General features: G+C 37.2%; 2 protein-coding genes across 10 annotated transcripts in view; one reads left to right on the top strand and one right to left on the bottom strand.

Moving 5' to 3' along the window:
- RUNDC3B (RUN domain containing 3B) overlaps nucleotides 1-17,085 on the top strand; it is a 167,301-nt gene extending 150,216 nt beyond the window's left edge. For all 4 annotated transcript variants that reach the window (XM_005205269.5, XM_005205270.5, XM_005205271.5 and 1 more), the window contains 1 exon segment: nucleotides 14,679-17,085. In XM_005205269.5, coding sequence (XP_005205326.1) covers nucleotides 14,679-14,824 — 146 coding nt within the window. In that variant the 3' untranslated portion in view covers nucleotides 14,825-17,085.
- Nucleotides 17,086-17,450: 365 nt separating this feature from the next.
- LOC101902435 (phosphatidylcholine translocator ABCB4) overlaps nucleotides 17,451-23,510 on the bottom strand; it is a 107,009-nt gene continuing 100,949 nt past the window's right edge. For 5 of the 6 annotated variants that reach the window (XM_059885824.1, XM_059885829.1, XM_059885828.1 and 2 more), the window contains one exon: nucleotides 21,341-21,422. Coding sequence is in view for 1 of the 6 variants with exons in the window: in XM_024991022.2 (XP_024846790.1) it covers nucleotides 20,891-21,003; nucleotides 21,342-21,422 (194 nt within the window). In the remaining 5 variants the exon portion in view is untranslated. Of the gene's footprint in view, nucleotides 17,715-20,832; nucleotides 21,004-21,340; nucleotides 21,423-23,510 lie in introns of those variants that run through there. The other variant, XM_024991022.2, reaches the window with a different exon arrangement.

Genomic DNA, 23,510 nt, shown 5'->3' on the forward strand with positions numbered 1-23,510 from the left:
TTAATTGCTAAAGAATAATAGTGACATTTCTGTGAAACTAAGCTGCCATTATGATTAAAAAGGGTCAACTCTTGTTTTTATCTCATGTGTTTGTAGCTAAACTTCTCAAAAGATATTCTGTAGCTGTTAACCTTTATTTCCTCACTTCCTATGTTCTTTTTTACCCACTCCAATTTGCCTTTTTTTCCCCAATTTGGCTTTTGAGTCTCTGCTACTTACCAAAATGCATTTTATGAAGGTGATCAACCGCTGCCATATTGTTGACATCAGTCCTTTGTCATCAGCAGTTTTTGATCCAGCTGATGATTACTTATTCTTGAGTTCCTTTTGGTACTTCATTTTCTGAATATGCTGAAAAACTTGGGGAATAAACATAGAAGAGTCTTCTTTCCTGCCTGCTTTCAGCTGTGTTCTAAGTACCCCTCTTTCCATTGAGTTGCATCTTCATGAGCAACATGTTGATCCAGTTTAATAACTTTTGAGGCCACTTTCAATCGTATGATCACATTTCAGTTTCTGAGACACAGTCTGCTTGCTTTTAAACTTCAGTAGAATAGCTGGTTTGAAATTCTTTCCTTTCCCACTCCCACCCCTCAAGTATAGGCTAGGTGTGTGACTCTAACACTTTGGATTGGATAGCTGGTGCTGGAATAATCTGATGCTCACATATTTTTCCTCTACTCTTCTCAGTTCCAGGCTTGGTGATGGGTGAGGGCTAGGGAAAAACAGACCCTTCCTTACTTCAGAGGAACTGTTTTCTTCTGTGCCTCCTCTCTTCTTTGTCGTCTTTGTTGCAGTAAATGACATCACCACAGGCGTTATCCTAGATGCTGCTCTTTGCCCTCCAACTGCAAGTCAGTTTGTTGGCAAGTTCTGTCCGCTTCCCACGCGACGCGTGCTGCGTGTGTTGATTCAGCCTCCCCATTACTACTCCTGTGGTCTAGGCCACCTGAATCAAGCCTCTGGGATGGACTGCTTTCCTTAACCATTAAGAACATAAATTGGAATCTATTTGGCTGGAATCTATTTGCCACCCGCCTTGAAATTCTGTAACTGCTCTCAGTGCCAGTCAGAGTCAAATCCAAACTGCTTTTCGTGGCTTCCTCGTGATCTGGTCCTTGCCAGCTTCTGCCTCGTGTCGGTCCATTCTTTGGTTTGTTCTCCACACCATAGCAAACTGACCTCCAGATTGTCCCTCCAGGCTGGTTTCTGCCTCAGCTATCTTAACACTTCCTTTGCCCACTGCCCTGAAACTCCTGTCTTAAAGTCTTTCCATGGCAACTTGTTTATCAGGTCTCTGGACAAATATCAGCTCTTTAAAGTAGTTTTCATTGGTTACCGTACCTTAATTCACCACCTGTCTCCATGTCCACCCCATCCCAGGCACTTTACTGTACATATTGCTATACATTATGGTATGATTCTTATCTGTAGCTCCCCACTAAGATGTAAGCTTTTAAGGGTAGCTTCCTGGTGGCTCAGACAGTAAAGAATCTGCCTGCAATGTGGGAGACCTGGGTTCGATCCCTGGGTTGGGAAGATCCCTTGGAGAAGGGTATGGTAACCCACTCCAGTATTTTTGCCTGGAGAATTGCATGGACAGAGGAGCCTGGCTTGCTGCAGTCCATGGAGTCAAAAAAGTCAGACACGACTGGGTGACAAATGCTTTCACCACACATGAGGGTGGGGTATCTTATCCATATTTTCACCAGTATATTGCTAGAGTCTGATGAATTATAGATATTCATTAAATATTAGTTGATAGAATAAGTATATATAATAAATAAGTGTCATAGACTGTGAGGAACAAATTACTGGTAGTATAAAGTAAAAATTCAGTTAACCAGAAGTCTCAGGCAATGGGAAAATTGTGATAAAATGAATTTCCTGCTTCTTTTAAGATAGTTGTTGACATGTTCTCAAAGGGCCTTAGTCTGTTTTGCTAGTTTAGTAAACAGTGTATATTAAATACAAACGGATCTTTCTTTGATGATCTGAACAATAAAGGTAGCATATTAGAGTGTCGTAGTGGCACTAATGTCGATGGAAAAGAGTAAACTGTCATTATTTAGAGTCTGTATGTTTTAAAAGCCTAATGAATACTATGAGTGGATTTCTTTACGATGATTTTTCATATAAAAATACATTTGTTCAAACTTTTAATCTAATTTCTAATTTTAGGCATTTTAATATCAGGAAGACTATATTAATAATGAATATTTTTATACTATTAAAACAAATGTGGGACTTCCCTAGTGGTCCAGTGATTAAGACTTTGCCCCTCCACTGCTGGGAGTGTGAAGTGCGATCCCTTGTCAGGGAACTAAGATCCTGCATGCTGTGTGGTGTGGCCAAAAATAATAATAAAGTGAAATTTGTTAAGGACAAAAATAGAAATGAGTAGAGGAGGAGGGAGGAATGAATGGGTGGCACATACAGGACTTTTAGGGCCATGAAATGGCTCCAGTGATACTAAAATGGTAGATACGTGTCATTATCCACTGTGCAGCCCATAGGGTGGTCAGTGTTAGGAGTGAACCCTGATATTAACTGTGGACTCTGGGTGATGATTATGTGTTCGCGTAGGTTCCTCCGTTGTAACAATGTGCAGTCTAGTGGGGGAGGTTAATAGTGGGAGCCTGTGCACGTGAGGGGGTAGGAGGCATGTGAACAGTCTCTGTACCTTCACGCTCAGTTTTTCTGTGAACCTAATTACCCTAAAGAATACTGCATTGGTTTTAAGAATTCAAGGTAGCGCTTTGAAAAGATAAACAAAACTGATAAACCTTCAGCTAGACTCATCAAGGAAAAAAAGATGAGACCCAAATCCATAAAATCAGAAATGGAAAAGGAGAAGTTACAGCTGATACCACAGAAATGCAAAGGATCATAATAGATTACAGAAGCTAGTAAAATGGATGAGCAAGGAAAAAAATGGACAGAGTCCTCAATGTACAATCTCCCAAGGCAGAACCAGGAAGAAATAGAAAATACGAACTGATGCATTACCAGTAATAAAATCGAATTAATAATTTAAAAACTTCCGGCAAACCAAAGTCCAGGACCAGATGGCTTCACAGGTGAATTCTACCAAACATTTAGAGAAGAGTCACCACCTCTCCTTCTGAAACTATTCCAAAAAACTGCAGAGGAAGGGACACTTCTGAACTCATTCTGTGAGATCCGCATCACCCTGATACCAAAACCAGAAAAAGATATCACACAAAAAAGAAAATGACAGGCCAGCATCCCTGCTGGACGTACATACATTACAGGTAGTACTCTGATCAAAATGCAAAAGAGTCATAGAATTTGTTAATTTTTTTCTTTAAAGGGGCCTTTCACCTGGGGGTAAATAAACCATCTATTGAACAGCTCTTGGGTGAAAGAGAAATATAAGTTGAAAGTACGAATTTCTAAAAAATGCCAATGAAGACTCTGCATAGCAGACTTTGTGAGATTTACTTGTCTTTGACCAACCTAGACAGCATATTCAAAAGCAGAGACATTACTTGGTCCACAGTGGTCCGTCTAGTCAAGGCTGTGGTTTTTCCAGTGGTCTCGTATGGATGTGAGAGTTGGACTATAAAGAAAGCTGAGCGCAGAAGAATTGATGCTTTTGAACTGTGGTGTTGGAGAAGACTCTTGAGAGTCCCTTGGACTGCAGGGAGATCCAACCAGTCCATCCTAAAGATCAGTCTTGGGTGTTCATTGGAAGGACTGATGCTGAAGCTGAAACTCCAGTACTTTGGCCACCTGATGCGAAGAGCTGACTCATTTGAAAAGACCCTGATGCTGGGAAAGATTGAGGGCAGGAGGAGAAGGGGATGACAGAGGATGAGATGGTTGGATGGCATCACTGACTCAATGGACATGGGTTTGGGTGGACTCCGGGAGTTGGTGATGGACAAGAAGGCCTGGCTTGCTGCAGTTCATGGGGTCGCAAAGAGTTGAACATGACTGAGCAACTGAACTGAAAAAGGGAAGAAAATAAATGAGTTTTCCCAACCCCTAAAACTAGAAAAAGAACCAAAAAGTAAATAAAAAAGCACAAAGAATAAAATAATAAAGATAAAATCACAAGTTAATGAGATAGAGGATAGAAAAGATATTTACTTAATAAATCAAGAAGCATTTTTAATTAAAAGAGACCCAGATAATTCAACCATAAAGGGAGGAAAGCAAATAAAAATTAAGGGAATAAGTATAACCTGATAAATACAGTATAAAAAATAAAAAAATGATAGGTCAGTACCACTTATAAAAGTTTTAAATAATGTATTCGTGAACAGAATCTAGCACCACATAAGGAAATGATACACCATGATCAGGAACATAAGATTGATTCAGTATTAGGAAATCTATTAATATGATACACCATATTAATAGATCTGAGATAGAAAAGATTTATCATCCACAGATGCCAGAATACCCTGGGCAGAATTCAACACTTGCGTGACAAACATTCAAGACAGAAGACCTAAGTAATACTTACCTTACATGAATATGTATATATGTGTGTATGTCTGTCCTAAAACCAGCATCCTAATGGGGAAATGCCGAGATACCCATTGTTTCTACCACTATTTAACATTATACTGGAGGTTTAGCCAGTGCATTTAAAGAAGAAACTTCTAGGGACATGAGAACTGGATATTAGAGTTTATAGCATGAACCTGGGAAGCACAGATAAATAACACTAATTTAGACAATAAAAAAAAGTCTTGGAGCTTCTCTGTGGTTAAGAATCCACCTTCAGGGGACACGGGTTTGATCCCTAGTCCGGGAAGACCCCACACGCCACAGAGTAACTAAGCCCGTGTGCCACAAGTACTGCGCCCACAGCTGCAGGTTCCTGAAGCCTGCATTCCTCGAGCCTGTGTACTCTGGCTCTGTAACAGAGTAGCCCCTGCTGGCTGCAATGAGAGAAAACCTGTGTGCAGCAGCAAAGGCCCAGCACAGCCAGAAATAGAAAACTCAAAGATGAACTGCAAAGTTTAAAAAGCAAAGTCTTCTAAAGTAACAGGATATCAAATTATACAGAAATCAGTAGCCTTCACATGTGGTACAGATAACCAGTGACTCTCTTAGTAGGGAAAAAGAAAAACTTTTTAAATAGCAGAGAAGATAAAACATTTAGGCATTGTACATTTCTTGTTAAGTTTTTTCCTATCTCAGGAGAGCACTAACCATTTTTAAGAAATACAAAAGCAGACTCAAGTGAATGGAAAGAAATACTTTCGATTTTTCTCCAAGTTAATGTAAAGTTGACACAATCCTGCATATGCTTTTATTTTCTAATCCAGTAAATTTATCCTGGAGATATACTTAAGTAGCACAAAACTATGTATGTCCAAGGTTATTCTGTCCACTTAATACTTGTTTACATTCTGTACTTTTCCCTGAATGCTTATCACTTTGAAGAATTTCTCTAGCTACCCCCTTTTTAAAATTTAACTTTTTATTTTGAAGTAATTATAGATTCACATGCAGCTTAATATATAATACAGAGATCTCCATATACCCTTCACTCAGTTTTCCTCCTGGGCAACATCTTACAAAACTGTACAATATCACATCTATGAAATTGACAGCATAATCCCCTGATTTCACTCAGATTTACATGTACTCAGTCGTGTGTGTTTTTAGTTTATGCCATTTTACATGTGTCGGTCCATGTATACACACCACCGTTCAGACGTGGACCGTTCCTTCACATAAGGGATCCCTTATGCTGCCCTTTATAACCATACCCACCTCCCTCCCAGCCATGCCCTGCCTCTGCCCCTTCCCTAACTCACAGCAAGCACTAATCTGTTCTCTGTTACTATAATTTGTCATGAAATTATGAATAATATTGTATAATAAAATCATGAAGAGTATTAAGATAGTACGTGGACTCTTTGGATTGGATTTTTTCACTCAGCATAATTCCCCTGAGATTTGTCCCAGCTGTTATGTGTCTGTTTTTTTATTGCTTTTTGAATTTTTATTTTTGCTTTTTTTATTGCTAAGAATATTCCATGGTATGGATGTGCTATATCATTTTTGTTTTGTTTTGAAACCAGTCATTGAGAGACGTTTGGGTTGGTTTACACTTGAAGACTGTAAAGCTGCTACCGTTGACTGAACATTTGTGTTCCCCTAGATTCATCTGTCGAAACCAAATGTCTAGTATGAGAATGTTAGAACGTGGGTGTTGGGAGATGATTAAGTATGAGAATGGAGGCTTCATGAATGGGATTGGTGCCCTTAAAGAGAGACCCCAGAGAGCTCCTTTCCCCCTTTAGTCTTGTTAGGACAGAATGAGAAGACTACTGTATAGAAACCAGGAGACAGACCATAACCAGAGACCGAATTTGCAGTGACCTTGATCTTGGATTTCCTAGTTTCCAGAACCATGAGAAACAAATTTCTGTTGTTTATAAGCCACCCAGTTTATGGTATTTCTGGTACAGCAGCTGAAATGGACTAAGCTGCTATGAACCTTTATTTACAGGTTTTGTGTGAGCCTAAGTCCTAATTTCTCTGGGATAAATACCTAGGAGTGCAGCTGCTAGGCTGTATGGTAGTTGCATGTTTAGGTTTTTAAGAATCTGCCCAACTATTCTTCAGAGTGACTGTTCCATTTTGTATTCCCACCAGCAATGTATGAGCAATCCATTTGTCCACATCCTTGCCACCTTTCGGTGTTGTCACGGTTTTTTATTTTAGCATTGTTATAGGTGTGCAGTACTATCTCACCATGGGTTTAATCTGCATTTCCTGATAGGCTTCCCAGGTGGCTCAGTGGTAAAGAATCTGCCTCCCAGTGAAGGAAGACTCAAGAGACATGGGTTCGATTCCTGGGTCAAGAAGATCCCCTAGAGGAGGAAATGGCAACCCACTACAGTATTCTTGCCTGGGAAATTACGTGGACAGAGGAGCCTCCTGGGCTAAAGTCCATGGGGTCACAAAGAGTCGGATACAACTGAGCCACTGAGCATGCATGATGGCAAGTGGCGTTCATTTTTGTGAACTTATTTGCCATCAGTATCCTCCAGTGAAATATCTCTTCCTGTCTTAGTCTATTCTCGACTTGAATTCCTTTTTTAACTGTTGAATTTTAAGAGTTCAATAGATAATTCTAGAATTGATACATGTTAGAAAACACTCAAACTTGATGGGTAGCTATACATTTTAATGCTTTCTCAACATAGATTACTCTTTCAAAAAATACTGACTCTTCAGGAAGAAAAATGTCTTGGAAGTTCAGCATTTCCTTTCCTGGCTGTTTCTTACATTGCATCACAGTAAAAATGAAAAAATTTTAATTTAAAGACTTTCATGACATCATCCCAATTTTATAATGTACTTTATACCTACTTTTCTTGTTGAATGTAAGCTGGATGGTAAGTTCATTAAAATTTCTTTTGTGCTTTACTGCACTGATTAAATTTTTATAATGAATATGTCATTTTTACAAACATAATAAATGTTTTTCCCTTCTAAAAACAAATACTGGAAATTAAATACATCAAATGTATTGTTTGAAGTGGTGAATTTAATGATAGAACTGTAAATGACCATTACTTTTACATATTTTTCACATTTTTAGATGAAAGTATTAACATCTGTATATGACAAGTCTTAAGAAATAGAGATTTGTTACTTATTACTTGAAGAAAATAATTATGTGCTTGTATTCTAAAATTTGATTCAAACAGAAAAACCTTTTATGCCTTTATATAGGCCCCTACATTCCTCAAGGATTTATTTTAATGAATGATATAGTAAAAATAATAGGAATATTGTATAGTATATAGTAAAAAATATATATAGTAAAAAATATAGTATAGTATATAGTAAAAAATAAATATTGTATAGTATATAGTAAAAAATAAAAGGAAATTCTACATTCCTACTGATTATTTAAATTTTTAAAAAATTTTATAAGTTAAAATGTACCACAGTTGTTGATAGGAAGATTGAAAAGTTGTCTTTTTTTTAGGAAGCATGTATTAAGCCTTTCATATGTGACTGCTACTATGCTAACAGCTACATATTGCATCAAGTCTAACCAAAAAAAATAAAAACCCCCGAAAAAAAGAGAATGCCAACAATTAAACTATAACACATTTGTCCATATTTCTTAGCACTTTTATTTTTAAAGTTCTTTTAGACTTAAAAAAAAAAAACCTGTTTCATTATAATTCTTATAACATAAAATCCATCATTTTATAAAACAAAATTTTTGAACTCACCATATTAAAGCATACATTTCAATGGTATTTGGCATATTCAGCGTTGTGTAACCATCACCGCTGTCTAATTTCGGAACATGGCCATCACCTAGTCGAGAAGCCCTGCTGTACCTACTGGGGTTCAGTCCCCATTCCTCCTTCCCCTCCTCCTGGTGACTACTAACCTATCTTCTCTTTGAATTTTTCTGTTCTGAACATTTCATAAAATGAAATCATACAAAGTGTAGCTTCTTTTGGGCCTGGTTTTTTGACTTAGTGTGTTTTCACAGTTCTTCCGCGCCGCAGCATCCATCAGTTGCTTCGTTTCCTTTTATGCTCACATAGCATTCCATTGTACGGCTGCACCACGGAGTGTGCGTTCGCCATCTGAGCATTTGGGTTGTTTCCACTTTGGGGCTTTGATGAAGGCTGCTGCCGTGAACATTCATGTACAAGTTTTTGAGTGAACTTATGTTTTTCTCTTGGGTATATAACTAAGAACAGAATTGGCTGGATCATATGTTTAACCATTTGAGGAGCTGCCAAACTTATGGTTTTTTTTTTGAACAGACGGTTGCATTTTACAGTCTCACCAGCAGGGAGGGTTTCATTTTCTCCTCACCCACACCAACACTATTTATTGTCTGTCTTTTGAAATAGCCATCTAATAGGTATGATGTGGAATTTTATGGTTTTGACATGGACTGAACTGATGCATAATAATGTTGAACATTTTTTCTTTCATGTGCTTATTGGCCATTTGTATATCACCTTCAGAGAAATGTCTACTCAGATCCTTTGACCATTTGAAAATTGCATTGTCTTTTTATTGTTGAGTTGTGATAATTCTTTATGTTTATTTTGGATTGTAGACCTGTATCAGATAATACAAATTGCAAGTATTTTCTCCCTTTCTGAGGTGTGTGTTTTCACTTTCTTGCTAATGTTCCTTAAGTTATAAAGTTGTCGATTTTGACAAAGTCCAATTTATCTAGTTTTTCGTTGGGTTGCTTGTGTTTTTGTTTGGTGTCACATCTAAGAAAATGCTGCCTAATCCAAGGTATATGTATTAAGTATAGGTATATGTATTAAGTGTAGGTATATGTATCCAAGGTATATGTATTTTTGTATGTGGTGGGAACTAAGGTTCCAATCTCATTCTTTTTGTATGTAGTCAGTTGTCCCTGGACCATTTGTTGAAGAGACTCTTATTTCCGTCACTGAATGGTCCTAGAACTCTTGTTGAAATCCATTACCCATACGTGTGTGTATTCATTTCTGGATTCTCAGTTCTGTTCTGATGGTCTGTGTGTCTATGATGGTGCCACATCATCCTTAGTCCAGATGACACTGCCTTAAATTACTGTAGCTTTGCAGTGAGCTTGAAATCAGGACATCTGAGTCCTACGAATTTGTTCTTTTTTAAGATTGTTTCAGTTGCAAGATCCTTTGCATTTCCTATGACTTTATTTCACATGTTAATTTGTTCTCACTTACTCATTTTTGACCCTACTGGGTCTTGATTGCTGCGTGCAGGCTTTCTCTAGTTTGGGTGAGTGGGGGTGCTGTCGAGTTGCGGCGCTCAGGCTTCTCACTGCAGCGGCTTCTCTCGCTGTGGACCACGGGCTCTAGGGCGCTCAGGCTGCAGGAGTTGTGTTTCCCAAGCTCTAGAGCTCAGGCTCAGTGGTTGTGGTGCATGGGCTCAGTCATTTCGTGGGATCTTCCTGGAGGAGGGAACCCATGTCTCCAGAATTGGCAGGCAGATTCTTTACCACTAGGGACCCCCAGGGAAGCCGCCATATGAATTTTAGAATCAACTTGTCATTTCTAAAAAAAGGCAGTTAGAATTTTGATGGGGATTACATTGAATTTTTAGATCAATTAGGGAAACATTGCCATCTTAACAATATTATCTTCCAATCCATCAAAATAAGGGATGTTTTCCCATTTATTTTAACCTCAACTTTCTTACAGCACTATTTTGTAGTTGTCAGTGTACACACTTTCATACTTTTGCTTAAGTTTATTCCTAAATATTTTACTTTTTTAGATGCTATTGTAACTGGAAATGTTTAATTTTCTGATTGTTTATTGCTTTTTTTTTTTTTTGATCCAGTCAAGGATCACACAGAGCATTTAGTTTTCAATCTCTTTGGTGTCCTTTCATCTAGCAGAGCACCGTGCCCCTCCCCCCAACTTTTTCTCTCATTTGAAATTTATGTATTTTATGCACCGAGCCAATTGTTTTGTTAAATCCCTGACAATTTAGATTTCTCTAGTCGTTCATTCATAGTATATTCTGGTTACACATATTTGGGAAGAATCAGTCAGTTCAGTTCAGTCGCTCAGTCGTCTCCAACTCTTTGCGACCCAATGGACTGCAGCATGCCAGGCCTCCCCGTCCATCACCAACTCTGAGTTTACTCAAACTCATGTTCTTTGAGTCGGTGATGCCATCCAACCATCTCATCCTCTGTTGTCCCCTTCTCCCGCCTTCAATCTTTTCCAGCATCAGGGTCTTTTCCAGTGAGTCAGCTCTTCGCATCAGGTGGCCAAAGTATTGGAGTTTCAGCTTCAGCATCAGTCCTTCTAATGAATATTCAGGACTGATTTCCTTTAGGATGGACTGTTTGGATCTCTTTGCAGTCCAAGGGATTCTCAAGAGTCTTCTCCAACACCACAGTTCAAAAGCATCAATTCTTCTGTGCTCAGCTTTCTTTATAGTCCAACTCTCATATCCATACATGACTACTGGAAAAACCATAGCCTTGACTAGACGGACCTTTGTTGGCAAAGTGATGTCTCTGCTTTTCAATATGCTGTCTAGGTTGGTCATAACTTTTCTTCCAGGGAGCAAGCGTCCTTTAATTTCATCGGGAAGAATATAGTATAAATAATGCAAATTTTTTAGTACACTCATTAGGAGGTCACTGACCTTTTTGCACACTGAGAGACCCTTTAAAAGACAGTTCCGTTCGACATCCCGGTAGTCTGTCACAGCTTCCTTGCTTTGTGGAAAACAAGATGTTCTGAGTTTCTTTGGTACATTTCATGCCCATACCCAGGATCAGCTGTTTCTTCAAGAAGTCCTGTTTACACTAGAAAATGATACCGGAGAACATCATCTGGGCCATAGAGGTGTCTGTTATGACTGGACTGGTCACTGTTTCTAGCCTCTTCACTAGCAAGCTAGGAAGTTTTTTTTTTTTTTAATAGATAAATGCATTTATATTTTATTTTTTTAAATATAAATTTATTTTAATTGGAGGTTAATTACTTTACAATATTGTATTGGTTTTGCCATACATCAACATGAATCCGCCACAGATGTACACATGTTCCCCATCCCGAACCCCCCTCCCACCTTCTTCCCCGTACCATCTCTCTGGGTCATCCCAGTGCACCAGCCCCAAGCAACCAGTATCATGCATCGAATTTGGACTGGCGATTCATTTCATATATGATATTATACATGTTTCAATGCTATTCTCCCAAATCATCTCACCCACTCCCTCTCCCAGAGTTCAAAAGACTATTCTGTACATCTGTGTCTCTTTTGCTGTCTCGCATACAGGGTTATTGTTACCATCTTTCTAAATTCCATAAAAGAAAAATATACCTTAAATTTATTTTACTTTGTAATTCATACATAAAAGGTTTCCATGTACTTGATTTTGTATTTTTATATCTTTCTTATGAGGAAAATATTGGTCCCTAGTTTATAGGAACATGATTATTTGCTTTTCCTTATTATTTGTTTTAATTTCAAAGTAATATTATCTCTATTACTAAAATAGGGTAAGTAAAATAGATTAAGATTCGTTTTTAATTATCTTGTGAATATATCCTAGAGTCAGAGTACTATGCTTAAAGTTCATCTCAACTCTGCTAACTTCTACATCATAAGTAACTATCTTATTAGTTTAATTATCTATTGTTCTTTAAAAACATATGCAAATTAAAATAAATTCATGTTCCTCAATATAAAAGATCACATTTATGCGCTTTGCTTTGTCCACTACATAGTATATCCTGGAAATTATAGAGGTCTTTCTCATTCTCTTTTACACCTGCATATTACTCCAGTGTGTATGTTAGACTTTTAGTCTTTGCAATTACTGTGTTATAATCTATATGTTTTAAAAATATGTGTAATCTAAGTATATACACTCAAAGAATTGAAAATAGGACTCAAACAGATACTTGGATGCCAGTGTTCACAGCAGAATTATTTTCAGTAGTTGATAGGTGGAAACAACCCAGATGTCCATTCAGATGAGTGGAGTAACAAAATTTCATATATATACACACCATGGAATGTTACTGAGCCATGGAAAAGGAATACATGCCACATGCATGGGCCTTGAAAAAAAAATTACATTAAGTGAAATAAGCCAGACACAAAAGGGTAAATGCTGTATGATTCCACTTTTAAGAATGACTCTAGGAAGGGCAAATTCACAGCAAGTAGGTTAGAGGTTTCCAGAGACTGAGGGGAAGGGGAGAAAGGAAAGTTACTGTTTAAAGAGGTAGGGAGTTTTTGTTTGGCATGATGAAAAGGTTTTGAAATCGTGGTTGGTGATGGTTGCACATAGTGTGAATGTGATTAATGCCACTGAATTGTACCTTTGTGTGTGTATGTAATTAGCAGTAAAGCTCTTTGAAATATTATAGGTCAATGACAAATTAGGAATTTGGGAGAAACCAGTCAAGCATTTGAGTTTCTGGAGCATTTAGCAAGAACTCTAAATGGCCTGAAGTAGGTCTGTAAGCTTAGACCTTAAAAGGAGCATCTGTATTTTTTGATGATAACAAATGTTATCATCAAAATAAAGTGAAGTCGCTCAGTCGTGTCCGACTCCTGCGACCCCGTGGACTGTAGCCTACCACGCTCCTCCATCCATGGGACTTTCCAGGCAAGAGTACTGGAGTGGGTGGGGTGCCATTTCCTTCTCCAAAGGATCTTCCCAACTCAGGTATTGAACCTGGGTCTCCTGCATTGTAGGCAGATGCTTTACCATCTAAGCCACCAGGGAAGTCCTTCATCAAAACATGATAACATTTAAAACCCGAATGTAACAATTATTCTTCCATATGTTTTCCTAACAGTGTTGTATCTTCCTATATTTTATTAGTCAGTGAAACCATGAAGTGAACATAGTCATCTTTTGGTGTCTGTTCTCCTTTTACAAAGGAAGGAGCAGGCTCAGAGAAGATGCCTTTCCCCAGGTCACACGGCTGTAAAGAACACAGGCATTGTTTCATGTCCCAGCAGAGTTCTTACTGAATCATTCATTACGTAATTATGTAACGTTGGTCTCCTGTGTGCTAGCACTGGGAATATGCCGACGACCACAAAAAACTCCATGTCCTTTCTCAGTCTGTGATTTTTTAATGAAGGAGAGTGCCCCACAATGATCATATAGCATGACAGTGAAGGCACTGCAGAGGGGCTGTTTGAAACAATGCATGATATTCAGAAACCTCTGACATCTGGGTCAGTTTACATTTCTGTAACCAGGTGAGTAAAGCCTAAGCTTTCCATCTTCTCTGGAAAACTGATTTTCACCTTACTAGCCTTTCACAGCCTTAGGCCAGCCTCTTAGAGCAGGCGTGTGCACAGTGGGGGTTGAAACTTGTTCTGCCCGGGAAAGAACATGTTTTCCCCAGGCATGGACACAGAGCTCTGCCACTCCTCCTTCAGGGACCGACTGACTTCTAGCAGGTATTCCTGATGCAGAGTAGGTGCTGAATAAGTTTATTCAGTTATTCAGTCAGTGGACAAAGGTTCCCTAGGTCCAGCCTCCAACTGAACTGAAGCAGTTCTGCTGCTTCTGCATCACTTTACCCACATACGGACTTCCTGTATTTCTGTCACCTGGGCACTTGTATTGTTGCTATAGTTTTTTGTTATTCTTTACTAATTGAATATGACCATGCTGCTCCTGCTGCTGCTAAGTCACTTCAGTCGTGTCCGACTCTGTGCGACCCCATAGACGGCAGCCCATCAGGCTCCCCTGTCCCTGGGATTCTCCAGGCAAGAACACTGGAGTGGGTTGCCATTTCCTTCTCCAATGCATCAAAGTGAAAAGTGAAAGTGAAGTCGCTCAGTCGTGTCCGACTCTTAGCGACCCTATGGACTGCAGCCCACCAGGCTCCTCCGTCCATGGGATTTTCCAGGCAAGAGTACATATTCTCCACCAAAAAGGTAAATTCCATTTTTGTTCCAGAATATCTCAAGCTTCCATATCTAGAAGCTTAAAAGAAGCACAAATAATCCCACTGTAATGTTTCTATAAGGGGCAGCATTGAAACTACTGGAAGATCAAACGTCAACATACAGATGTTTGATTTTACACTGTTTCATACAGTATGTAAAGTTTAATGGTTTTAGGATCTTACTAGTATCAAGCTTCAAGAGCAATTAAATATTTGTTATCTTATCCTGATTTTCAGGTAAAGAAGATACTCCCTCATTACTTGGCCTCTGTGGGTCTCTAACGTCAGTGGCAAGTTACAAATCTCTAACAAGCCTAAAATCGAATGACTACCTTGCAAGTCCTACAACAGAGATGACAAGTCCAGGTCTGACTCCATCCTGAAAAATTGTATGTAAAAGCCAGAAGTTTTTATGTTGCAAATATTCCATATACGTAAGTTTGACTGCTGGGAAAATCTTTGGAATTTTATATTGTTCTGGGACATGTCTGGAATTCTGTTGCTTGTATTAGAGAATTCAGTCCACTCCACGTAAACTTCTGGGTGAAAAAAAAATGCTGCCATTTTTCATTTTAAAATGATTATATTTGTCACTGAAGTTTAAAAATAGGCTTAAAAAACTTTCAGATATCCTCTAATAATCCATTGCAAATTGTACATATTTATTATTCAGCTGATTTTCATATATTTAAATGTATTATAGTTGCCAGAGACTGAGTTCAAGGTTTTATTCTAGATATTTAAGTATTTTCTTTTGCTCTCTTATTCAATGATTACATTTTCTAAAAATGACTTATTTCATATTTCATGAACTCCTTCCCAGGTTCTGATGTTTAAATGCCTTGTCTTTGAAGTGAGGAGAAAGGTTCTCAGCTGCAGTTTCACAGCAATTTATTCAGTTTGTCTGTAACAGTTACCATTTAGCATCAACCTAACATTCCATTCAGCATTTTATAAATTTTGTAGGACATACCTTTAGGTAGTTACTAAATTTGTTCGGGTCATAAGGAAAATATTTTACAGTATTTTAGGCCATTTAGGTAAAATGAGTAACATTTTGTTTTCCAAAATTTCCTTTAAAGTTTACCAATTCTAAAATTGATCACATTTATGTCCCATAAATTGGAAAAACTTAAAAATGTAGAACAGATGTTGAAACAATTTTATCGGGAAAGATTTCAAGTTCATTTAAGGATTTGAGAAGTTTTAAAATAAGGATCAGTAGGCTCATCACCATACTGAACAGCATGTCTGACACCCAGTGCTGTTTTTCTCTCGTGTGCAGGAATGAATTGTGTCCTACGTGCTTTAACAGCCATAATCTCATTTTAAAACTGACCTTAAAAATTACTAGTTAAAAATTAGTTTTCTTAAAAATCTGAGCTGTCTTTTAAATTTTTGCAAATTTTGAAACAATTGTACATTTGGCTCCCCCCCAGATTCCACCATATTGAAAAAGGAAATGTATGAAGTACATTTTCTAGAGTTAGATGAGGAAAACATGGTCAGTTGTGCCAAAGATGTTTTATACCTTGTTTACATGAAGAGGCTACTACAATACTTATCCGGGACTTTGTATGCTATTTTTTATTTGTTAATAAAACAGTACATTCAAACTTAGTAACTTTGACTATTGAAAGAACATTCCTCCTAAAATATTGAGAGAAAAGCAGCACTTACCACAGTCATTCTTTGTATTAGAAATGTGGGAGTGTGGTGGTTCTCTGCAATACTTGACTCTCATTATTCGGAATTTAAGATAATAAACAGTAACAAGGCTAGTCGTGTGTTAAGACAGTTCAAACAATGTCATTTCCGGGACAAAGAAGCCCTGGAAGCCCTTAAGTTATTTAGATGTATCAGAACATACTCAGAGCTTTCTTCCTTTAGCTTAAGTCTTTGGTACCTGTAGTAATGCAAATATTCTTGAGAAATGGTACCATCAATCTCGTCTTAATTCTGTATACCTTATTGTGAATGATGTATCTACAGCAATTTGTAATTCTGCATGGGGAATGGAAGGAAGGTTAAAACAAGGTTACTGGAAACCTTGGGAGGAGCGAATGAGAGACGATTAAGGGTGGGGTGGGGGGACCTTTGAAAATTTTAGGCTTTTGGCCTTAAGCACTGTTGCTGCTGCTTTCCTAACAACAGTCAGACTATTTCAATGCTTTCATTCATGGTCCACTCTCAAACGACATTATCCTTTAGTAATTTAAGAAAATCATTGTTACATTTTCCATACATTTTTATAATATAGAAAGGAAATACAGGATTCCGTAATTGATCAGAATTTTCGGATTTGTTCTAATGTGTACCGAATCTTGTGCATCTTACCACGCTGCTGAACGCAGACTGAAACACGACATCTGAGGACAGTGACTTTCCCTCCTTTCTTGGAGCTCTTGGTATAAACTTGATCTGCTAATGTGACTTCAGGTTTCTACACAGTTCATTTCCCGCTAGTTATAGAGATAGTTTGTTAGTGTTTGCATGAGGTGTGTCTCGATCTTCAGCAGTGTTCATTGTTCACACACCCTCCCCTAAACAGAATGCTGAGCTACATGCTACTATTTCCATGTGTATTTCGTTGCCTTGATGTACGATACTTGTTGCATGTGTATTAAACATTTTGTACCATGAAGTAGTAGTCTTATTTTTTCTTTGACAAATGTTATTTGATTCAAGGTATACACTGAATTTTTGTTTTGACAAATTTGGTGAGTGTATATTAACACCTCAAATACTAATATGAAAATTATTTTGGAGAAATCTTCATTTTGTTTCAAATTTTTATTTTCTAAAAAATGACATAATATGCTTTAAAATTGACAACATTCACTCACTGACATGTAAAATGGACCCACCACCATCCTCTCAGCACCTATGTGATGGCACCAGGATAAAGTCAACATTAAATAAAATTTTAAGTCCTGAAGCAGTAAGTACCAAATGCAAACTACTATTAACTGTGACTGACAGGAATCTTAAACATCCAAGTAGACTAAGTTGGTTTTAAGTCATCTTTATTAGATGTACATACAAGTTTTCAAGTGGTTAAAAATGTTTCTCAAATTTACAACTTACGTAAATTCTTTGTTAAATTTCCCACTGTCGGTTACAGTTTCTGGTTTTGATAAGCTCATACACTGGATTACTCTGGAAACGTCACATGACTGCTTTGACCATCAGGGCTCTTAATTTCTTTTATCTGGTCCACTTTGCTCTTTAGTAAGCAAAGCAACTTCTATTTTGCTTTAGCTTTTTCCTCCACTGAAAGGAAGGGGAAGATAAAATTATACCAATGCCATGGTGGTACCTTTTAAAAATATACTTTAGTATAAACCAAAACTTTTGTTTTTAAATAGGTCACCTGATCATAAGTCCCATTTTTCATCCTGCCAGTCATTTTTCTAAAACCAGCTTCACAGTACAACGCTTGGTCTTAATACGTGACACATTTTGGTGTTTTCTGTTTTATTCTAGGCTAACCTATGCTATCCTATTTTCTTTCAGTTAAAAAAAAATAGGTCTTGAGAGAAAAACAAAACACAACTCTGTAACTTTTCAGAACTGGGCCCAAAATACTTCCTAGGTTTTCTCTTGCCTTCTTGTTGCTCGTTGGCAGACCAGGCCCCCTGGACTCCTTTCCCATCTGATCTACCAGGGGGCATGTACACTCTGCTCAAGCCGCTGGTGCTAAGTACCACTGCCTGCCTGAAGACTCCCAGCCTCCAGGTATGTTGCCTTGGACTGCCTGTCCTAAGAACCATTTCCCAACCAGCCTCTGCACCCCAGGCCGCGCAGAATTCTTCAGCTTTTCCATTACTTCTTTTGTTTATTTCTAACAATCACAGCTGAAACCTTAAGACCAGTGAGAGTAGCTGCAATGTCTTACCTCCAGTGCTTTTTATACTGCCTACCACAGTAAGTGTTGAGTGATGGATTAAAACATAATAACAGTAATTTACTTTTAAAAGTTCATTTTGGACAAAAATTAAAAAGTAATACACTAAGCTTTCCCATATCCCTGGAATTTATGCCCCAGGGAATAAAAAGGCTAGAATTAAAGGAGTCAAATGTGGCTATATAAACATAGTAATTGATTAGTTTTCCTAGAAATAACTTTATTTTTGAAAAGTAATATGGAATTATATGAAAAGCAGCAAGCATGTAATACTTGAATAAGACATGTTTCTTAAAAAACTTACACATAAGAAATTAAATGTGTATGTTAGAAATTTTAACATTAACAGAATGCATTTAGAAACATTACCAAGAACACAAATTGTAGCCAAACCGTTTTTGGTTCCTACTAGTAATGCTTTTTTACCACTTAAGTATAGACAAAGCCTAAATTCAGACTTCTTTTCTTTCAGATACTTTGCATGTAATGTATGTTACAAAAACTACAGGGAATTAGGTTTATTTAAGTTCTTTTAGTTATAAAATCGGAGAAGGCAACAGCACCCCACTCCAGTACTCTTGCTTGGAAAATCCCATGGACAGAGGAGGTGGTGGGCTGCAGTCCATGGGGTCACTAAGAGTAGGACACGACTGAGCGACTTCACTTTCAACTTTCATGCATTGGAGAAGGAAATGGCAACCCACTCCAGTGTTCTTGCCTGGAGAATCCCAGGGACGGGGGAGCCTGACGGGCTGCCATCATGGGGTTGCACAGAGTCGGACACGACTGAAGCAACTTAGCAGCAGCAGCAGCAGTTATAAGAATTTTCCACAATGCAGTCAATAGTGGGGCAAGGAGAGGATGAAAGTTTCCCTTCTGTTTGTTTATAAGTGACATTAACTTGAAATACATAACTGTTTTTTGAGACTGTTGTTAAAAACCTAAATTTTTTCTGCCTTTTTCTGCCAGTTACCCAAAAGAAGCACAGCAGAACAAAGGTAAATTTAAATTGAATACTGTTAAATTCAGTGTTCAAGATAAACTTTCATGTGTGTTTTATATATATGTTGATAGTATAGCATTAACATAATTTCATATGAAAGTATTTAGCTAGAAGCACAGTGGTAGCTTTAAGAAAGCACAAAATATTGCAGTGAAAATATATTTTTATGGATATATATGTTGAAAACTTAAGGTAAATCAACACAGGATACAATAAACACAAAAAGCTTAAATACAAACCCTATATAGTTTATTTCAGGTGAAACATTAAATAGTTTTCTACTATATTAGAAAATACATTAATTCCTACCAACACTAGAGATTTGTCACTTAAATATACATTACTCCATTTTAGGGAAAAAATGTTTCACATTTTCATAAAATACAGATAGACTGCAATAAAGTGCTTTTTCTTAAGAGTATACAGATCCTGAGAAAAACAAAAATATTTAAAAATATTATTTGTCTTGAAATCATATTCTTTTTCATTCTTACATTCATAAACTAAACTTCTTAGGCATTAGCCTCCAGTGACCAAAAGCTCTTCTTCAAGGAAACTGCCTTGGTAGTTCTTGATCTAGCACACTTGTGTGAGATGTGTAAAGTCAAGGGACATCTTGAACATACTCTGTCTCAGTGATGTTAGAACAAGCGAACAGACGTGACCTAGAGAACTTCACAAACGGTAATACCTGATGGCAAGACAGCTGAAACCAGAGGCCTTTCTTGTGCTGAAACAGCCTTCTCACTGCCTGAATGCAATGTGCTTTTCCACTGCACACCCAAGTTTGAAGTGAACATTGAATACGGTCAGTGAACGCTCTCTCTCACAGAAACAGTAGATAATACGGGGTCTTTAGACATCAAAAATAGCAGCATCAATATCACACAAGTTATATTTTTGGTTCATGAATGTAAGATAGCCATACCTCGGATCAGAGAAATCTTAATACACATGAGGCCTTAAAATAGTAACAGGGCGGGGTAGCAGGGGAAACACCCAAATACATATGAATTAAAGAAAATAACTGATAGGCAATATTTGGTAAATGATGTGAATAATAATATTTAAAGACTGCTTTCCGTTATCTACTTTGTTGAAACACTTAAGTATCTATGTCCATGATTTAAACGTGTATAAAAGACTTGGGAATTCTTTTAGACTCTGTACATCATTCAGCACACAACTGCAAAAATGTCTGACGACTCTGACACTCCCAACAGGATGAAGTTACACAGAAATCTGTACCAAACTCTGAGATTATTGCTTTCAGTGTAGAATAATTTTTCTCTTCTTTACAAGAATGCTCAATGGTTATGACTTCTGGAATATCTTTTTCTAATTCTCAAAAATTAGGATAAAAATTTGAAATTAGAATGATTAAATGCAAAGTAGAGATTTACTATTTGTTTAAATTATAGATAAGAATGATAGAAAACCACTGTAAGATAATAGCAAAAAAAAGTGAAAAAAGCTCTTGCCTAAGAGTCTCCTCTTATTATTTGGTCATGGCTGTTATTTCAGGTTGAAACAGCATGTCTAGTATCGCTGTCTTTGAGCATTTTGTTTCTGGAAAAAAGACTTCCCAAATTCATATGTACTGATCATAACAGCACAAGCAGGAGCAATTTTAATTAAACGAGGAATCAGTCCTAAAAAGGGAAGAGAAAAGTTCAGACTAAATTTTACCATACATTTTAAAATGTAATTTATTTGGTTTCATTCTGACAGTTATCAAATTAAGTGAGGTAACATATAAAACACTGTCCCATAACTGGTGTCAAAGAACAAGCCAACTGTTCACTCCTCACTTTGATTCCAAATTACTTCAAAAGCAACTGGTATTTAAAATTTTTAAACTTACAGCAAAGATATTTAGGAGGAAATAGTAAATGAGGAATATTTTCAAAAATTTTCTGCTGAAAGGCAATTAATTTAAAAGGAAAAGTAAACATTTTAGTCAACAGTTTGGTAAAGGAAATATTTTTACCTGTAAATAATCCAGAAAATCCATTCTTAGCAACAATGTTCTTCATTATAGTCCAGGTTGACATTTGCAAAGGCATAGAAACTAAATGTTAAAGAAACGATGCTATTATAAATTACCACTTAATTTCTAATATAGATAAATACACATAAAAGAGTGTTTATGGGCTTTGGGATATATCATTTCAGTATAATAAGAACAGATCTGTTTACATAAAGAACTATTTTAAATCTTATTTTTAATAGTTGGATTCATTAAAAAAGAAATTTTGAAGGCACTTTTAAGGTATATAGGACCACATGCAATCAAGGAGGAATATACAGAAAGCCTCTCCTGAACTGATGTTTAAGCTTGGTGATGTGTGTCCTTTATACTTTTTTCTGTATCTTAAAGATCTTTCATAATGGAAAAATTTTAAAGATGTACAGGAATTTTCATGGGGTTCCCCAAGTGAAGCCATGATAACCATTTTTCATTGTACTTTTAGTGCATACATTAAAAAAACTTTTTTCCCCAAAGAGAAGCTTTAAGGAAAAATAGCTTATTCTCCCTAGGGAGGCTCCACCTTACTCGACTCTTTCTGAATAGATGTGCTAGCCTTGAAATAAATCCGTCCTGTCTCCTCTGAAGGGAAGTTTTCCTGTAACTAACAGTAACATCTCACTTATTTGCAACTGCTCAAGTGTCTGGAACACAGTAAAGAAACAGATTTATACATCTTTTGAAAACAGCAAAAATAGATGTTACTCAGATTCAAACATAAACCTCATGAATGTGCTCATACACAAAGTTCACTGACCTTCGTTGTACACAGTGATTCTAAGCAGCTGGCTTACCCCCAGACTACAGACGCTAAAGGTGAAAAAAAATCTGCTAAAAGGTGGGCATCCTACCACTGTGACAGCTGAGGATTTCAGTCTTCCCAGACCAGTGCGTGCTAGGCAGACACTCCTAATGGTCTCACTGGCTTCTGAGAGCTGCGCTATGAAACTACAGTGATCAGTGTGTACAGTGAGGACTACTCTGAGTCATTAGGGTTAAAGTACATTTCAGTACGTATGCCTAGGGAAAAAGGGAAAATTAGGGAAAGGCATCATTCAGTAACAGCTCTGTAGAATCTGCAACTTAATGAAGAGGGGCTCATTATCTCAAAATGTCTTCTATATAATATCAGATTCTCTATGAAGATAAATGAGGCCTTGTCATTTAAGAAGCTAAACTATCTGTATAAATAGTGTAAGTATAACTACAGTAATTACAGCAACCAAACAGAAAGGATACATTTTTAAACCAAGAACAAAGTATTTATGACTGAAATTTAACTCTCTAAAAACAGTCAGTGACAAAAGCTTTATACTACAAGTTGACAACTTATACTCCTTGTTTAAATGTTTTCAACTTTGGAAACAACTAGTAAAGAAAGGAGGCTAAGTAGCTGGGTATTTCTAATCTTACGGAGCTCAAGTTTCAAACTGGTCTCTATTTTAATAGTAGGGTGAGATGAATGTAAAAGACGACGAACAAGAAGACTTCTCAACTGGAGGGAAGCAGAGCCCTGCCTAAAGATCCAATGTCCCAGAGCTCTTTCTACAGGGGAAAAGCAACTTCATACACTGCAAGGAAACACTGTGTGGTTATTAATATTTCAAGCACAGACAACAATAAACACTCCTCTACTGACCATCCAAATGATCAAATCCTAACAATTTTATGTTTCAGAAACAAAGCCCTATTTCCAGTGGGCTTGCTACACTTTCTGTAATAATAACAGAATGAATCTAGTAGAAGCAACTAATAGTACTTTTTTATAAATACGGACCATTGTTAAATTCTTTATTGTGGTTTTTCAGTATTGCTTCTGTTTTATGTTTTGGTGTTTTGGCCAGGAGGCATGTGGGATCTTAGCTCCCCAACCAGGGATCAAACCTGCACCTTCTGCATTAAAGGGGAAGGCCCCAGGACAGTTTTGTTCTAGAAGAAATTACAGGTTATAAAGAAGTAGATGGGATAACAGGCAGGGGGAAAAAAAACACATCAGAAGGGAAGCTAAAAAATAGAAAAGAAAAAAGAATATGTATATGCATACTAATATAGTCTTTAAAATTTCTTAAATTTTTTGTTTAGGTTTAGAAGTTTTTCTGGGTACTCCATTCTAACAATACATTAGTTTGA

Source organism: Bos taurus, chromosome 4, assembly GCF_002263795.3.
Source record: "Bos taurus isolate L1 Dominette 01449 registration number 42190680 breed Hereford chromosome 4, ARS-UCD2.0, whole genome shotgun sequence".
Lineage (NCBI taxonomy): Eukaryota > Metazoa > Chordata > Mammalia > Artiodactyla > Bovidae > Bos > Bos taurus.